General features: G+C 58.1%; 1 protein-coding gene across 2 annotated transcripts in view; it reads right to left on the minus strand.

The window, feature by feature from the left end:
• Positions 1-5,855: 5,855 nt before the first annotated feature.
• RAB11FIP3 (RAB11 family interacting protein 3) overlaps positions 5,856-18,556 on the minus strand; it is a 101,831-nt gene continuing 89,130 nt past the window's right edge. For both annotated transcript variants that reach the window (XM_023189128.1, XM_023189129.1), the window contains 6 exons: positions 15,917-16,057; positions 9,339-9,420; positions 8,482-8,619; positions 8,094-8,249; positions 7,768-7,908; positions 5,856-7,642 (listed from right to left, as the gene is read on the minus strand). In XM_023189128.1, coding sequence (XP_023044896.1) covers positions 7,529-7,642; positions 7,768-7,908; positions 8,094-8,249; positions 8,482-8,619; positions 9,339-9,420; positions 15,917-16,057 — 772 coding nt within the window. In that variant the 3' untranslated portion in view covers positions 5,856-7,528. The remainder of the gene's footprint in view (positions 7,643-7,767; positions 7,909-8,093; positions 8,250-8,481; positions 8,620-9,338; positions 9,421-15,916; positions 16,058-18,556) is intronic.

Raw genomic sequence — 18,556 nt, forward strand, 5'->3', positions numbered from 1 at the left:
GGAGCAGCACAGAACTCTTCAGCACCCAGCGGAGGGGTCCCAGTCTTCCCCACCGGCCCCACACACCCAGGCCCCGCCTCAGGTTCTGGGCCTCACCATTGCTTTCCGGGTCCTGTTACCTGCAGTCCGGTAACAAACTCCAGGGCGGTGAGGGGGCCCCCGAGAGCTCACCTGGCCAGGGCCACGGACCACACCAGAGTTCCCCCCGTCGGACTAGAGCGTCCCTTTTGCAACCAGCAGGAACAGCTGGCTTGTCAGAGAACAGATCTGCAACTTCCCAGTTGGTGCCGCAGCAGCCCCAGAGAAACACGGAAGAGAACACTGGCATGGCTGGCACAGACGGGGCTCCTGCCAGCCCCTCCACGCCAGGTGGCCGCCCCCAGGCCGTTCCCCAAGTGACAGGGGAGCCATGCCCGCACCAAGCACCACATTCCTAACGCGGCCGAGACCGCACGATGGGCCCGGATATAAGGGCACTCAAGGGCAGGCAGGGCCGGGGCAGGCAGGGCCGAGGCCGCCTCCTGGGTGCGCGGCCCCCGCGGCTGGCCTCGAGTGACCCACACGGCCCAGGTCCCTGCCGACTTCCCGCCTTCCTCTGGGCTCCTCTCCGAAGCATCGCCCAAGCCCAGCCCGGGCCCCCACCGGCCCGGAGGCGCCAGCGGGCGGCAGGCTGACCCCACTCCGAGGGCCCTGCCGTCCCTGCCCTGGCTCGGAGCCCGGCGCGCCCAGCCCCCGAGGCCTCCCGCGTCCCGCCAGGCCCGCGCTCCCCGCCGCCCTCCGAGCCCGCGCTCCCCGGCTGCGCGCCCGGCCCAGCCCGGCCGACGGGACTCACCTCCACAGCCCGGCGGCGCCGCCTCAGTCCTCGCGGCCCGGGCAGCGCGGCCCCGGCCCCCGGGCCCGCTCGCCCCCGCCGGCCGATCCACAACTTCTGCCTCCGGAGAGCGGCGGGGCCCCTCTCGCCGCCGGCCGCGCTGCCCGGACGGCCTCCCGCTCCTCAGCCGCGGAGCGCCCCGAACCGGCCCCGGCCCCGGCCCCGGCCCTTGCCCGCGTCCGGCGCCCGCCTTACGCTGCCTTCGTAGCGTAGCGCCCGGCCCGGGCCCCGCGGCTACGGCGCGCCCGGGGCGCACGCGGCGCTGTGAATCGCGCGTCCGGACTACGGCTCCCACAGGGCTGCGCGGCGCCGCCGGGTCGGAAGCTCGGGGCGGTGCCTGCGCGAGGCAGGCCGGGAGTTGTAGTCCTCCGGTGGCGCCCTCCTAGTCCACAGACCGCCCGGGTCACTCCGCCTGCCCGTGCTGCTGGAGACGGCCGGGCCCCGCGCCTCGGTTCCTGGGAGGCGCCGCGCTCCAGGCTTATCAGGGAGTGGGACGGCCCGAGGTGCTGAGACTACAGCTCCCAGAGGGCCCTGCGAGGGGCACGGAGGGGCGCGGCCTTCCGCCACGGCGTCGGCGCGTCCGGGGCGTCTCAGTCCCGTGGGGCTCGGGGGTGGCCTGGCCGGGCCGGGGGCGTCCGTGTCCCGCGGGTCTCTGGGCGGCTACCCTATGGAGGACCCACGACTCCGCCCCGACCCCGCCGTGTTCGCGAGAACCGAAGACCCCTTCGCTTCTCCCAGGGCACCCCTCGCGACACCGTGTGCTGTGCTTGGTCCCGGCGGTCAAGAGCGGCAGTGGCAACGGGACCGCCCTGGCCCGAGACGCGACCTGGCCTCGTAGCGTCGCTTGGGCACAGCCTCTCTAGGCCCCTTCCTTCTCGGTCGCGGAGGGACGCCATTAAACGGCCACGCCGGCCTCAACCGGGACGCGGCCCACGGCGCCCAGCCAGGACCTGGGGGAGGGAAGCCGGGGCGACTCCTGGGTCCTCCCAGGCCCCTTGCGCAGGCCTCATTCTCTCCTCGGAGGTCCCCTTCCCGCTGCCCTGAGGCCACTCTCCTGCCAGCAACTGCTGGGCCGGCTCTGGGAAAAGTGCCTTGGCGTCAAGCTTATCAGGCTGCAGGTGCTGAGGGCAGCCAGACTCCCGCTCTTAGGCGCAGATGAGGAGCCTGAGAAGGCAATGGCCCTGCAGGAGAGGGAGACACAGGAGCAGGGCTGGTCCGCTGAGAGTCCGGAGACACGGTTTGGTTGTGGTCCGATTCTGTGGCGAGATTTACAAGTGGGAGGTTGGGTGACGATTGCTCCGGGGCCAGAAACTCTTAAGCCAGTCTCAGCAAGACCTACAAGGCCAGGGCCAGTGCCCCTCAGAGGCTATTCACGCTCCAGGAAAGCCAAGGATGGGCCTCCCTCATGCTCTACGTGGTGCAGTAGGGACACCTGTGTCCCACGTGGAGCTCGGCTTCTAGCTGCAGTCAGGGCAGAAGCTGGCAGGAGGGGTTTACTTCTGTCCTTGGAAGCTTTTGGTAAGGACGCTTCATTCCTGTGTCTTGGGCACCCCCCTCTAGGTCTGCTGCCCCCTCTGTGAAGACAGGCAGGGCAGCTGAATGCGCCGTTTGTTCCCAGCCTGTATCCATGCAAAGGCATCCCAAGGGCAGGAAATGCATCCTGGGGGGCCAGTGGGGGTCTGGGGGCACAGAGGGCTGCAGAGGGAGAGCTGGCTCTCCTCTGGCAGGTTACTGGCCAAATGTGGCTTTCGAACCACAGGAGAGGGTGCACTCAAGGGCTGACTCAGGGACTGCAGGTTCCCTCCTCTTCCCAGGCCTTCCCTGGCACTGCCTAGGTGGCTCCCTGGCCAGGCGCCAGTGATCTAGCCGGCAGAAGGTTCATGGCCTTATAACCTCCCAACCAGAGAAGCAGCTGCCGTTGAGCCTGTGGATCTGCTGCTGAGGGCCCTGCCAGCTCACTGCACAGTGGTCAGTTCTGGCCAGTTTTGCTAAGCCAGGCCCATTTGGGGTGAGGAGAGGGTGGCAGCACCCCAGCCCTCCCCAGTAGCCTGTCATGGTGGAGGAGGAAGCCCATTCACCCAGAAGAAGGCCTCAGGAGGCATCTTCAAGATGACTGAAGTTGCCCCGCACAAGGAGAGTGCTGGAGAGAATGGGTGTGATGAGAGAAAAGAGTCTCTCGTGCATCCGTGAGGCCAGCCTGTGATTGTCTTGAAGATTCTGAGTCACAAGACATCAGGCACACAGGCGTGAATTGTAAATGCCTGCACAGCAGAAGGTAAGTGACTCTGGATTATCCAGACCATTGACCGGGCCCTGCTGCATGCCAGTGCAGTCCTGGCCTGAGGACACAACCCTCACATCCAGACAGACCTGAGCAGCTAATGCACGTGCGCAGAAGAGCCAAGAGGCAAGCCGTGAGTCCCCCCTGGAGAAGAGGATGGGGAGGGCCAAACAGAAAGAACTGAGACTGGAGGCATCTGTTTAGGCACCCAGAGAAAGTCTCACTCGGACACAGCAGCAAATAGAACAGACCCCAGTGCCATCATGGAGCCCAGACTTGAGCACACGGGGACCTTGGCGTGGAGCACGAGGGTGCTAAGGCCTGCAGGTGGCCGACTTGTGTGCTCTGGTGCCGTGCTCAGATTTGACGGGATGACCCTGCTATCACCTGCTTTGTGAGCCACACAGGCCTGCGTCAAAGACTACGGACCACCAGCCTGGGCAATACAGAGAGTGAGACCTGTCTCCACTTAAAAGATAATTAGGCAGGTGTGGTGGTGCGTGCTTGTGGTCCCTGCTACTCAGGAGGCAGAGGCAGGAGCATCGCTGGAGTCTGGGAGGTTGAGGTTGCCGTGAGCTGGGATGGCACATGGCGCTCCAGTCTGGGTGACAGAGTGAGCCCGTCTCAAAAAAAGGACGGGTGGCCCAACAGGTGAAAACAATGGACAAGGCCTTGGGAGAAGTCCCTGCCCTTCTCTGGACCACTGCCTCCAGGTTCCTGGACTGCCAGCAGGTAGAGGGGCCAGGATGCCGTCCGGGGGGCCCGCTGAGGGGGTCCAACCTTCCTATACCTGCCCTTTAGCAGAGGCAGGCTGGGGTGGTCCTCGCGTGAGGGGCTCTTGTTCCAGGGCAGGGGCAGAGCTGCTCCTCTCCATTCTGCCAGGCAAGACTCCTTAGTGCTCTTCCGTTGGGCAGAACTGACCAAGACTCAGAACATTCAATGTCAGGAGCCAGCTGGGGACAGGATCTGCCTTGGGAAACTCGGCAGGCCCAGTGGCCATCCCACTGCACAGTTGAGGGTTGGGGGGGGCGACACTCCAGAGGGACACTTTCTGGCCTCCCGGGGGGGTGCGGGCTTCTGGGCACATCCACCAGGCATGCACACCGGCCACCCCACCCTGCTCTTGCTCACCAACAAGGTCTGGCAGCCCTTATGGGAATGTTTCCATTTCATCCTGTGTCCTGTCTCAAACTCCTTTGGGCTAGAGACCCCCATGGGTCATCGAGGTGGGGCCACCTGGACTGTGGACAGGCCTGACGTTTAAAATCTAGCATGGAAATGAAACTGAGGTGCTCCTAGACCACAGTGGGGTATGAGCAGGTAGCTGCTCCCCGTCCCCTCCCTGGCTCTGGCCTGGCAGCGTGCAATGAGTCCCTCTCCCCACCTCCAGCTTCTCCCTCTAAGCAGGAATGGGCCCTGCTGGCACCACACAGAGACCCCTACGTAGGTGAGACAGCAGGCCCTTTTCCTGGGAGCAGGAAGTTGGCCTTGGACACGCCCACACCGCCCATGTCACTCCTCAGTTCTAACTCATGAAGCAACCAGGGTTCCTGGGCTCTGTGACCCGGAACCATTCTGCTGCACCTGCACTGAGGGTTCAAAGACTCCTCACTAGGCCATACCTGGTCCTCTTCCGGTCACCAGCCCGCAGGCAGCAGCTGGGCTGAGGGGATGACAGACCTGGGTCCTTAGCCTCCCTGGGCCTGGGCTTCTCCATCTGCATCTCAGAGTGACGGGCAGGCAGGCATCTCGGGCGGGGACGGGAGTGAGAGACGCAGATGCAGTCTGCTTCCTGGATGCCAGACCAAGTGGTCCAGTTTTCAAGGCTTGTGTTTTTGGGGGACTCTTGATCAGATGGGACCACCCCCCACAGGCCATTCCTTGTGGCTGCAGTGGCACTAAGCTCTCAGACTGCCTGGCTGCCCCTGTGACCTCAGGAGCCCACTCCCATCGGGCCCTGCCTTCTTGACTTCCTATGCCTCTAGTGCTGGTCCTGTGTCTGCCTCCTCTTCTGGGGGATGTTCTCCCACCACCCTGCACATCACTGCCCTTTTAAATTCTTTTTGAAATGGGGTCTCGCTCTGTCGCCCAGGCTGGAGTGCAGCGGTGTGATCACAGCTCACTGTAACCTCCATCTCCTGGGCTCAAGCAGTTCTCCCACCTCAGCCTCCCAAGGAACTGGGACTACAAGTGTGTACCACCAAGCCTGGCTAATTTATTTTTTAGAGATGGGGCCTTGCTGTGTTGCCCAGGCTGGTCTTAAACTCCCGGGTTCAAGCGATCCTCCTGCCTTGGCCTCCCAAAGTGCTGAGATTATGGTGTGAGCCTCTGTGCCCTGCCCCCCATCTTCTCTTCATCCTGGGGACATGCTGACGGCTCTCCCGACATGGGATGTACATCCCCAGAGGCGGGAATACTGACCCAGAGCCGTGATGCCCCCTTTCCCTGGCCCCACCTTGATGCTGTGTCAGCAACTCGTGAGGATCCAGAACCTGGCCAGAAAGCTGCCAGGCTCTGCTGGACCTGGAGGTGCAATCCTGCAGCCTTGGAAGGGTCTTGGTCTGACCAAGCTGCAGAGCCAAGCAGGTCTCCTGGGTTCTGAGCTCAGACAACTGATGGCCCCGGACGCCTTGAGGGAAGCTGGGCCCGGCCCGCAAGACTCCCCCCCACCCTGTGGCCCCCCTGGAGGAAGGAGCCGGCCTCTGCGTGTGCAGTAACAGCTTTAATCTGTGGTGGCCCCTGCCCTCCTGCATCCAGGCAGGAAGAGTCGTTTCTTGAGGAATTAAAGCAGGAGCGTTTCCCACACTGTCTCCTGGGAGTCCATGCTTATAGCGACAGCACTGCTGAGTGGTGCTGTGTCACCAGGGCTGGGCCTGGGCACAGAGAGGCAGGGTGCCAGTCTTTATATATTATACATATATATATATATATATATATATATTTCATGTGTATACACAGATAGTTTTCTCTCTTGAAAGTATTAAAAAATTGATCAACCTTCAATCTATAAAAAATACCTACTCTACATGATAGAAAAATCTCTCCTCCAAGTTTACACTGATTTACACCCAAGGCTTTCCCCAAATGTACAATAGGAGGCGACCTCTTACATCCTAGCATGGAAGGCGGTGGATGCGGGGCCACACAGGTGCGTGCACGCACGCACGCACACATGCGCACACTCACACACGCAGCAGGTGGCCAGTCTTGGTGATGCGGTCTGGGCCCACCCGGGAATGCTGGGGGTTGGGGGCAGGCCCGCAGCCCTGCGGGGTGACACCGCTGTGCCTGGGGTGCAGACCCAAGAAGCGCAGGCCCCTCCTGCTCTGCTGTGAGTCTTCCCTGCCCTCTCCCTCCTACAACACGCACCCTCGGGGAAGAACCACGATTTCTAAGTGAGACACACACAGAAGAAAACAGGGTTCCCGATGTTTGGACTCTGGCCTGGGAAGTGCGTGGGGAGGGTGTGGCCTTTAGGAGGCCAGGTCAGGCCGCACCTGTGGAGAAGCAGCACCTGGGAGCCAGAGGGGCCTGCAGCATCCACCCCACCCAGGGAGAGAGTGCCACACAGCTGTAATCTCAGGTCCTGATGTCGGAGTGGAGGGCCCCAGTGGCTCCTGCCCGACCCCCATAGGTGGTCAGAGTCCCCAAGGGTTACTGCAGCGAGGAATGGGCCATGGGAATAGCCACATGGCCTGGAGGCCCCAGAGCTGGACTGAGGTGACCACATCTGACTGGGCAATGGCCCAAGCAGCGTAGGTAGAGCTGGGGAAATGCACCAGCCTTGCCCACCCGTTCTTCCTGCACCACCATGTCTGAGGTGAGGGTCCGGGAGCCCGTCAGCCATCAGGAGCAGCTCAGCATGGGTGAAACGGCACCAGGGTACTTGTGCGGGTGGCTTAGGCAGGAGCACCCCTGGAAGGACCCGTTTTCTACCTTTCTTCCCAATAGGGCTGCATGTGGAAAGAGGGACCACCACAAGGCGGCCACAGCGGGGCTCACCCCACACCTCTGCACAGAGAGGCTCTCCAGCCCATCCTGCTGAACTGAAGTATAGGCGTTCACGGCCAGGGTGACTTAGGGCTGGGAAGCTCTGGGCCCCCCGAAAGGTCAGCGCTGATGGATGGCCCCACCACAACCCTCACCCTCTATGGACCTCGGGCCCTGGGACTTCCCTTTCTCCCTCTCCTCTCCACCACCCTCTGCCCCTTTGGCAGCCCCTGTCTTTGGCGGCCCCAGCCCAGCTGCACGAGGACTCCCTGCATGCCCTGGGCACTGTCGGCTGTGGACCTGCTGGTCTTGGCTCCTCGCGGTGTCTCGGGACCACTCCAGGGTGTTGGAGTCCCGAATCCAGGCCAGGCTGGGCCTTCCTGCCTCTACTTGACCTCCAGGATGGACGGGTTGGTCTCCATGATGGCCACGATGATCCTGTCGATGTAGTCCTGCAGGCGGAAGTTGATCTCCTCCTGCTTCTGAATGGCCTCCATGAGCTGTAGGGCGAGCAGGCAGGCAGAGCTCAGGCACACGGACCACAGGCCACAGTGCATAAACCACAGCGCACAGACAGTGCGGGCGTGAACCCCAGGCCACACTGCGCAGGCATGGGATGTGTTACCTCATCTCGGGAGACAGAGCTGATCTCTGCAGCCAGGGACTCAGAGAAGGCTGTGGAGAAGAGGCTCTTGGCGCCCTGGATGCTGAGGGTAATGATCTGCCCGTTCAGCTCCTCGTTCTGCTCCTTAAGGTTGCGGTTGTCCTGGGAGGGCACAGCAACATCACGACTGGGCTATGGCCCCTGCTGGTGGCTGAGCAAGGACAAGGACTGCCCAGGGAAAAAGGCCTCCAGCTCAGATGCCGACCCCCTCCATGTCCCCACCTTCCCAACCAGCCTTGTGGAACATTCTGCAGAAATGTGAGGGAGGGAGGCCCAGGCCTGCCCACCTGCTTCAGCCTGCGGACCTCCTGCTCCAGCTCGCTCTCCCGGGCGCGGCTGTGGTACTCCTGCAGGCCCATGCTGCTGCTGCGGCCCCGCCGCTGCTCGGCCTCCAGCTTGAGGAGCTGCAGGTGCTCCAGCTGCTTTCGGAGGTCCTCGATCAGCTGCAGGGCAACCGCCGGGTGAGCCGGGGGGCCTGGGCTCCCAGGGGACACCACCAGCCATCACTTGGCTGTAGAACCTCAGGGTTGATCTGGCCATCTCTCGGGAAGACGACACACACCAGCGGCTATGTCCAAAGCGCACAGCCGAGAGCTAGCGTCTTAGGAAACAAAGGCTCCCCCTGGGGCAGGCTGGGCGCAGGCCTGGCATGGGGCAGGGCGGGTGCCAGCTCACCTCCTGTGTGGCCTCCTTGTCCCTCTGGAACTGGTGCCTCTCGTGACTCAGCCTGTCCCCCATCCTCCTCTTGTTCTCCTGCTCTTCGCTGAGCCGCAGCGTCAGTGACTCTATCTCATCCAACAGCTTCTGCTTCTCCTGCAGGGGTGGACACCTGCCCTGGATGCGCGTCACCCTCCCACCTGTGCATGCAGCTTGCCCCGGCCTCTGTCCCTCCAATCTCTGAGTCTCCCAAACAGCAACATGGTGGCCCCCGTGTTGGAGCGCGACAGGGCTGGGTCTGAGCCTTCCTGCCTCTCAGTGGAGGTCAAGGCCACCTGCCCCTGGGCGCCTCACGCACACAGGCCACGAGGGCCATTTCTCGTGAGGGGCAGGAAGGACCTTTGTGTGGACAGGACCTGACTCGGTGGCTGTGGGCAGCTCCAGCCGGGCTCCTCTGGTTCACGGGAGCCAGGGCCCAAGTGCTCTGAGAATATCCTTCCTGGGAGCTTCCCAGAGCACAGCTGGTGAGGTGGGGGGAGGGAGGTCTCACAGTGACGAGCTGGGGTGTGGGAATCCCACAAGCAGCCTCTGCCTCCACGTCTGCAGGGGTTGGGGCGTGAGTGGCTGGCTGATGCCTTCCCCTTGGAGGACAATTCCCAGATTCAGAGCCCTGGGTCCATCTAGGAGTGAGCCTCTGGGCCCTGCTCCTGTGCGTGGAACCGTGCCTTCCAGTGGCCTGGGCCCTGAGCTGGCCTGTTCCCTCACACACAGCACAGCACCCTGCTCAGCACAGAGCGAAGGACAGTCTCGGCTGCCCCACAGGCAGGGCATGGGCTGGGCCCACTGGCCATAGCTCCAGGCTGTAGGCAGCTCACCTCCTCCAGGCGCTCAATGTGGGCCTTCAGACAGGGTGTGCAGGACCGGAGCTCACTGTTCTCCTCGTCCAGTTGCTGTAGCCTGGGACACAAGAGCAAAGCTGAAACTCACTCCAGGAAGCACGCCTCTACAGGACCAGGGTGCCCCGTGTCTCAGGGAAACCCTGCTGGGGCCGCCCTGTGACCCACAGACGCCCCCAAATGACCAGGGCCAGTCCTTAGGTGCCCACCCAAGTGCTCCAGGCAGAGCTTTTCCGTAATCCTTGAAGGTTTTTATTTTTTATTATTTTATTTTATTTATTTATTTATTTTTTTGAGATGGAGTCTCACTCTGTCACCCAGGCTGGAGTGCAGTGGCGCAATATCGGCTCACTGCAAGCTCCGCCCCCCGGGTTCACGCCATTCTCCTGCCTCAGCCTCCCATGTAGCTGGGACTACAGGTGCCCGCCACCACGCCCAGCTAATTTTTTTTTGTATTTTTATTAGAGACGGGGTTTCACCGTGTTAGCCAGGATGGTCTCGATCTCCTGACCTCGTGATCTGCCCATCTCGGCCTCCCAAAGTGCTGGGATTACAGGCGTGAGCCACCGTTCCCGGCCTTATTTTTTATTTTATTTATTTATTTTTTTTTGAGGAGGAGTCTCACTCTGTCACCAGGCTGGAGTGCAGTGGTGCGATCTTGGCTCACTGCAACCTCCACCTGCTGGGGTTCAAGCGATTCTCCGGCCTCAGCCTCCTGAGTAGCTGGGATTACAGGCGCCCGCCATCATGCCTGGCTAATTTTTGTATTTTCAGTAGAGACAGGAGTTCACCATGTTGGCCAGGCTGGTCTTGAACTCCTGACTTCAGGTGATCCACCTGCCTCAGCCTCCCAAAGTGCTGGGGTTACAGGTGTGGGCCACCACACCCGGCCCTCTTCTCTGTTTATTAATAGTCATTTATTTGTGTCACTATGGACTCATGAACTTTTATGTTTTGGATTGTAATCCAGTGCTATCACTATGAGTTTGTTACTTAAACTGTTCCAGCACTGGCGTCTGGCAACTCCTTCAGCTGGCCCGTGTCCCTCTGACATACCCTGTGTCTGTGCTCATGGCAGGGGGACTTTTAGTGTAAGCACTCCCTCATTTTCCGATACTACACATTGCTGCAGGCTCAGCCTGCCTTTTCCCGTCCCAGCCTCAGAACTGGCCATTTCTCCAAGGAACCCTGGATCTTCTCCATAATCCAGTTGTCCTCACTATCCTGTTACCCTGCCTTCCCTTCTAATTCAACCTAACCTGCACCCACACCCAGAATTTGGTGTAAGATGGAAACCCGGGCCGGGCGCGGTGGCTCAAGCCTGTAATCCCAGCACTTTGGGAGGCCGAGACGGGTGGATCACAAGGTCAGGAGATAGAAACCATCCTGGCTAACACGGTGAAACCCCGTCTCTACTAAAACATACAAAAAAAAAAACTAGCCGGGCGAGGTGGCAGGCGCCTGTAGTCCCAGCTACTCGGGAGGCTAAGGCAGGAGAATGGCGTGAACCAGGGGGGCGGAGGTTGCAGTGGGCCGAGGATGCGGCAGAGGGGGGATCCGGCTTCAAAAAAAAAAAAAAAAAAGATGGAAACCCAGGGGCAGCACAGGGCTGGGCGGGAAGGGCTTCAGGTGCCCTCTACCCAGGACGGGACTTGCTCTTGGCTTTGCAGAACTGATGATTGAGACCAGGGGCAAAGCAGATGCAACCCCTTCCCAAGAGCACCCGCTGGCCTCTGCACCGCCAGGGAGGCCACAGGGTGCCCAGGACAGGCGCGCTCCCAGGGACTTGTCTGGGGCTGCTCAGACCCTTGGCCACCAGCCTTCGTCAGGAGGACAAGGGCACTCAGTGGTGTCACTCTGGTGTGTGTGGGTGCTCTGCAGTCCAGACTCCTCCTCTAGGGTGGGGATGGGTGTGACCCAGCTGTATATGGGCGGGGACCCCCCTGTGTGAGCCTCGCCTTCACCCAACTTCTACGGTTCCTGGTGCTACCCACTTCTCAGCCTTCATGTACCAACATGCAAACCCCGCTACGTGTCGGCTGCGTGGCTGCCCCGAGATGCAAATCCCGGTACGTGTCGGCTGCGCGGCAGCCCCGAGATGCAAACCCCGCTACGTGTCGGCTGCGTGGCAGCCCCGAGACGCAAACCCCGGTACGTGTCGGCTGCGTGGCAGCCCCGAGACGCAAACCCCGGTACGTGTCGGCTGCGTGGCAGCCCCGAGACGCAAACCCCGGTACGTGTCGGCTGCGTGGCAGCCCCGAGATGCAAACCCGGTGTAGCTGCTGGCGCAGGGTGTCGTGTGTTAGGGGTGTGCAGCTGTGCTTTCTGGCTACACCTTGGCCGCCTGCCCTTCCTGTTTTGCTGAGCGGAGCAGGGCGAGTTCCATTCTCCACCTCTAACCCTGGAGTCCAGATGGCTCTACCTACGGTTGTTTTCTCCTTTCAGAGTAACACGTGCATGTTTTGTTCATAACCATGAAAGCAAATTATGTTTTAACTCTACTGAATTTCAAAACTACAGATATGCAAAGAGAAGAAAATGAAGAGCTGCACAGCTTCACGCACAGCAGCACTGCCCTCCCGAGGCCTGACCCCTCTTTCTTTCCTCCTTGCCCCAGTCTCTCACTGTCCATCAGACAACTCAGCTCTGCCCAGCGCTGGGCTCAGTCTTTCTGCCTTCGCTCCTTTCAGGATCAGGCTCGGGGGAGCCTACTCACATGTTTTGGAAGGACGAGCTATGCTACGTGGCACAAGCAAAGGCTTCCCTGGGCTTCCTTGGCTCACATGCTGCTAGAAAGCACCACACACCAGGGCCACGTTCACCCAGATCACTCTGTGCCTGATGATGGGTCATGTACCCCAACGCCAGGGGTTCAGCAGGTGCCATAAGCTGCAAATCAGGCCCTGGCCACTGTGGCCCCATCAGCCTTCACTCCAGCTCTCTGCAGCCTGCCAGGGGCTCCCATACTTTCTGGAGGCCCCTGGGGGCCCCACTCCTAGAGGCACCTGGCCTTTCCTCAAACCTCTCCCAGGCCCTGTGTCCTGAGATTCAGATCTCTGCCTGTGACCTTCGTACAGCCCCATTCTGCTGATGACACATCTTCTTCTTTCCCCATCCCTAAACAAGGATGTCCAAAGTTCTGGCCTCTCCACTCCTCCATCTTCTCTATGCCCTTTCGGCTTTAACTTTCATCTCTACTGAGGCCCCGCGCCTGAAATCCAGCTGTTTTCTGGGCACTGCAACTGCAAAGACAGCCAGCCCTGCTGCTCCCAGGAGGTTCCGATGCAGGTACTGGGGATCCTGCCTCCAGGCCCTCTGCTCCTGAGGGACCCCGGACTGAGACTGCCATTGCACTGACCAGGGTCTTCCTGTACACCAGATGGGCAGAGGCCAAGCTGGGAAGTCCCCAAGATGCCAGAGGTTTCTGTGCTGGGTTGACTGCAGGTTGCTGACCTGGGGCTGCAGGGGCCTCTGAGGGCCTAAGCAGCCCTGAGAACCACAAGGTTGCTGGTGGCCACTCTAAGAAGCTGCAGGAGACTGACAAGGTACAGAACACGGTGGCACTGACCCCAAGGGCTTAGGGCGGGTAGGCGGCTTGCTCACAAGAGGCAGTGACACTGGGCCCTGCTTGCTCCCTGAGGGCCTCATGAGACCCCTATCTTGTGCCCCTCCACACCAGAGCACACAGAGGAGGCAGGATGTCCACACGGCTGTGCCCCAACCTCAGTCCCAGTGGACAGGTCCCACGGGAGGTGCTCCCTGGTGCTCACAGACGAGAAACGTACTTTAATTTGGAGCCCACTCAACTGTACTGTGCCAAGGCCAGGGGAGAACACTGTCCTGGCTGCCCTGACCTTGCTCCCTAGAAGACGGTGCCCCACTGCGATGGCAGGCACGGAGGCCTCCCTGTGCAGGGCATCCTGCACAGCTCTCTGCGTGCAGGCTCCTTCCTGCCACCCACTTTTGAAAATGCCTAGGAGCTCTTCTTAGATAAGGCAAGTATCTTAGCTTTAAGAGCTGGAAGGAACACAAGCAAAAGAACCTGAAATCCTTTTATGAATATTTAAAACGACTGTATTTCAAAATCTAAAAGTAGTACATGCTCAGTTTAAAGAAGCCACATGAGGTGGTTCAGGCCCACAATCCCAGCACTTTAAGAGGCTGAGGTGGCTCTGCTGAGAGTATGGAGAGGAAATAAAAACAAGCACCAAAAACCCCAACAGCAGCAACAAAACGAGGCCAAGGTGGGAGAATCGCTTAAAGCTAAGAGTTCAAGACCAGCCTGGGCAACATAGCAAGACCTCATCTCTATCACAAATGAGAAGTTAGCCAGGCATGACAGAGCGCACTCAGAGCCCCAGTGACTCAGGGCTGAGGCAGGAGGACTGCTTGAGCCCAGGAGTTCCAGGCTGCAGTGAGCCATGACAGAGCCACTGCACTCCAGCCAGGGCACAGAGCAAGACCCCATCTCAAAACAAACAAAACACTGTATAAAACAACTTCCTCCACTCTCACTACCCAGACACACAACAAGGACAGACGACTCTAGACTCCTCTGATTATAGGTATTTTAAGTTACCCGATGCTTTTTACTTTTACAGAACCGTCCCTTGCAAATATATTTGTAAACACACACCAGCAATCCACAGCATGAGTTCCCAGATGGAGAACTAAGGGAGGCACTGTGCTGCTTTAATATTAGTTTGTGCCTCGGCTGGGGCGGTGGCTCATGCCTGTAATCCCAGCACTTTGGGAGGGCGAAGTGAGAGGATGGCTTGAGCCCAGGAGTTCAAGACCAGTCTGGGCAACACAGCAAGAACCCCCATCTCTATTAACAAGAACGATGTTTTGGCCGGGCGCCGTGGCTCACACCTGTAATCCCAGCACTTTGGGAGGCCGAGGCAGGTGGATCACCTGAGGTCAGGAGTTCAAGACCATCCTGGCCAACATGGTGAAACCCCATCTCTGCTAAAAATACAAAAAAATAGCCGGATGCAGAGGTGCGACCCTGTAGTCCCAGCTAGTAGGGAGGCTGAGGCAGGAGAATTGCCTGAACCAAGGAGATGGAGGTTGTGGTGAGCTGAGATTGCCCCCTGCACTCCAGCCTGGAAGACAGGGCGACACTTGGTCTCAAAAAAAAAAAAAAAAAAAAAAGGCCAGGCGCGGTGGTTCACGCCTATAATCCCAGCACTTTGGGAGGCCAAGGCGGGTGGATCATGAGGTCAGGAGATAGAGACCATCCTGGCTAACACTGTGAAACCCGTCTCTACTAAAAATACAAAAAATTAGGCAGGTGTGATGGTAGGCACCTGTAGTCCCAGCTACTTGGGAGCCTAAGACAGAAGAATGACGTGAACCTGGGAGGCAGAGCTTGCAGTAGTCGAGATTGCACCGCTGCACTCCAGCCTGGGTGACAGAGCAAGACTCCATCAAAAAAAAAAAAAAAAAAAGTAACAAAATTAAAAATAATTTTTCCCTTTATTTTATATATATATAAAATATATAAATATTTTTATATATTTAATTATATAATATTTTAAATATTATATTTTAATATAATTAATATATATTAAATTTTATATAATATTTAATTATATAATATAAAATATATAATTTTTATATATTTTTATAAAAATATATATATATATATATTTTTTTAATTAAATTGTTTTTGGAGATGGAGTCTCACTCTGTCATCCAGGTTAGAGTTCAGTGGCACGATCTCAGTTCACTGCAACCTCCGCCTCTGGGTTTAAGTGATTCTCATGCCTCAGCCTCCCAAGTAGCTGAGATTACAGGCGTGTGCCACCATGCCTGACTTTTTTTTTTTTTTAGTAGAGACAGGGTTTCACCTTGTTGGCCAGGCTGGTCTTGCACTCCTGATCTCAAGTGATCCACCCACCTCGGCCTCCCAAAGTGCTGGGATTATAGGCATGAGCCACTGTGCCCTGCCTCCTTTATGATGTATTTTCATATAGTATCGTTAATCTTCTTCCTTTTTGTTTTCCCACTTTTTCTGACTCATCCAAGGCTATGTCTCCAGATGAATGTAAAAGTAATTCTGTCAAGTTCCCTTAAAAAAAGATTGGTATTTTATGCAAAAAAATTAGCTGGGTGTGGTGGTGGGCACCTGTAGTCCCAGCTACTTGAGAGGCTGAGGCAGGAGAATGGTGTGAACCCGGGAGGCAGAGCTTGCAATGGGCCGTGATCGCGCCACTGCACTCCAGCCTGGGGAACAGAGCAAGACTCTGTCTCAAAAAAACAACCCCAAAAAACAAACAAAAAAAAAACAAAAAAAGATTGGTGTTTTAAACAGACTGGATATATTGTAGACGTAGATTTAGAGAAACCAACACCCACACAGGGTCAGTCTTTGAACTGATCCCTTGTAGCTTTTTGGAGAGTTTTAAGGTCTTCACCACATAGCTTTTCCCCTTTTTCTAAAATTCAGGTTATTCCTAGCCACTGCAGCGTTCTGGGGTGGGCAGGCTGTCGGGGAACCTCTCCTACCTGGCCTGCAGCACTCTGGGATGGCCGGGCTGTTGGGAACCGCCTACCTGGCCTGCAGGTTCTCGATCTCGATGCTCTTCTCCCTCTCCATCTTGCACAGGAGCTCCTTCTGCCGCCGGGTCTCTTCCAGGACCATCTCACAGGCTCTCAGCTCCTGCTCCTTCAGCTGCTCCTCCAGGGCGTTTGCTCTTGAAAGGCAAAGGGAGGAGATGAGCTATCTCCAGGCAGGGTGTGCAGTGGCTCCACTCATGCCCAGAAGCTGCCTCAGGACCTCCAGAGAACCTGCCGCCACCCAGGAGGAGGGCCGAGAAGGGCATCCCCGAGCTCTGGTCAAGGCAGTTCTGAAGCAGCGCACACACCCCGAGACAGCCTCGCCTCCCACACTAAAGGCACCTGGGGTGGCCAGAGCAGTGTCTACTGCACCCCGGCCCAGCTGATACCCACAGGCACTGCCTGCTTGTGCTGTGTGGACCGCAGCACCCCGAGGGCCCGAGCCCACCAGGTGACCGCCCCTGGTGCACTCTGTTCATGCAGCTGCTCCACCTGCGACCACTACACACAAGGAATGAGCTCAGGGCCCAGAGGCACGGAGCCTCAGAGTCTCCGGAAGGAGCGTGAAGGTACCAGGGTCCAAGGGCCACAGCATTCCCAGGAAGTGAGTGTCTGATGAAGCACATGGCCCGTGGCAGCTGAACACCGGGGAACTGAGTGTGCGGGCGGCGTCTGCCTTCAGCTGCAGTATAGTCGGTTCATGGCACATCTCCCAAAGGTGCTCACGAGGCTTCCTGAGTTGCCGGGTCTACATGGGAGCTAGGACGAGTCTAGCTCTGGCTGCTGGGCACATCTGGGCCCCAGAGGCTGTGAGGGGCCACAAGTGGAGGGGCGCCGACTCTGCTCCCAGTCCCCTCCAGGCTGGGGAGGTGGGTATAGAGATCAGTCCCATCCAGGTCACTTCAGAGCAGAGGCAGGGCAGGTGTCAGCTAGACCACAGGGGAAAGACGACATTCTCACGGGGTGGGGAGACCCTGGCCTTCCCTAGATCTTCACAACCACCTGCAGGAGACAGGACTGGACTGTCCCAAAGAGAAGGGCACAGGCCCTGCCTACTGACACAGCACAGCCCATGCCCTCAGGCCCCGCCTCGCATAGAGCCTCTTATCCTTGTGGTGCCTCACACGCAGGAGTGGACAGATGACCAAAGATCACCAGACACAAAGGCAAGCTTTCAACAGGAACTGGCCAAACACCAAGCGAGGACCCCAGGGAGACACATGATGCAGGAGACAGCGAGGAAAGGTCCCTGAGCCAGTGCTCTCCACGAGCCAAGAGCCACAGCTGCAGCATCAGGGCAGCCCGCTGCAGAAGAGACAAACAACAAGGAACAGCTCCCGGGAACTGAAAGTGTGGGAAGGACAATCTAAAAATCTGATTGAGATGTTGGGCTCACGCCTGTAATCCCAGCACTCTGGGAGGCCGAGGTGGGCAGATCACCTGAGATCAGGAATTCGAGACCATCCTGACCAATATGGTGAAACCCCGAATCTACTAAAAATACAAAAATTAGCCAGGCACAGTGGCGCATGCCTGTAATCCCAGCTACTTGGGAGGCTGAAGCAGGAGAATTGCTTGAACCTGGGAGGCAGAGGTTGCAATAAGCGGAGATTGCACCACTGCACTCCAGCGTGGGCGACACAGCAAGGCTCTGTCTCAAAAAACAAAACAACGAAACAAAGGCTGAAAACCAGGTGCACAGCACGGCAAATAATACAAGATCCTCATCCAAGTATGTAGGGTGGGAAACAGAAGTTACGGAGAACAGCAAGGCCCTGGGCAACAGCGGGTCCTCAGTCACAGCACGGGGTCAGAGGTCTTCAAATTCTCAGGGAATTCGATTTCTGACCTAGAATTTTATGCCCAGCTACGCTATGGGCTGGAGCAGGGGTGGGAGGACTAAGCACTTCCACACATGCAGTTCTCAGAGCATCTGGCTCCTGTGCTCCCTTTTCCAGGCAACTGTCAGTGACGTCCTCAGAAAACGAGCTGGCAAAAAGAAGAAAACGTGGGACTCAGAAAATAAGGACTCAAACCCGGGGGAAAGCACTCGGAATTCCCAGGACGGCAGCTGTACGGCACGGCTAGAGAGCAGATGGCTCAGGACGGACAGAGGATACTGAAAACGGGGAACGTGTTGTTTAGGACGGTGGAGGTGAGCACCACAGGGAACAGCCACAGGAACTGGATGTGGCCGGGGCTGCGCTGCAGATGGTCAGTGGGCGGAGCAAGGCAGCCGGGTGGACTTCACACCACACACACGGAAAACTGATGGACATACTCCAGACTCAAATGAAACCTTGACAGTCAGCTCAACAAAGGCATCTAGGCTGGACACAGTGGCTCACGCCTCTGATTTCAGCACTTTAGGGGGCCGAGGTAGGAGGATCGCTTGAGGCCAGGCATTTGAGACCAGCATGGGCAACATGGCGAGACCTCATTTCTACAAAAAATTTAAAATTAGGCCGGGCACGGTGGCTCACGCCTGTAATCCCAGCACTTTGGGAGGCTGAGGATGGCAGATCACAAGGTCAGGGGTTCGAGACCAGCCTGGTCAATATGATGAAGCCTTGTCTCTAAAAATAAAAAACCAAAAATAAAAAAATTAGCCCAGCGTGGTGGTGCATGCCTGTAGT

The sequence above is a fragment of the Piliocolobus tephrosceles genome, chromosome 17 (assembly GCF_002776525.5).
Source record: "Piliocolobus tephrosceles isolate RC106 chromosome 17, ASM277652v3, whole genome shotgun sequence".
In the NCBI taxonomy this organism is placed as follows: Eukaryota; Metazoa; Chordata; class Mammalia; order Primates; family Cercopithecidae; genus Piliocolobus; species Piliocolobus tephrosceles.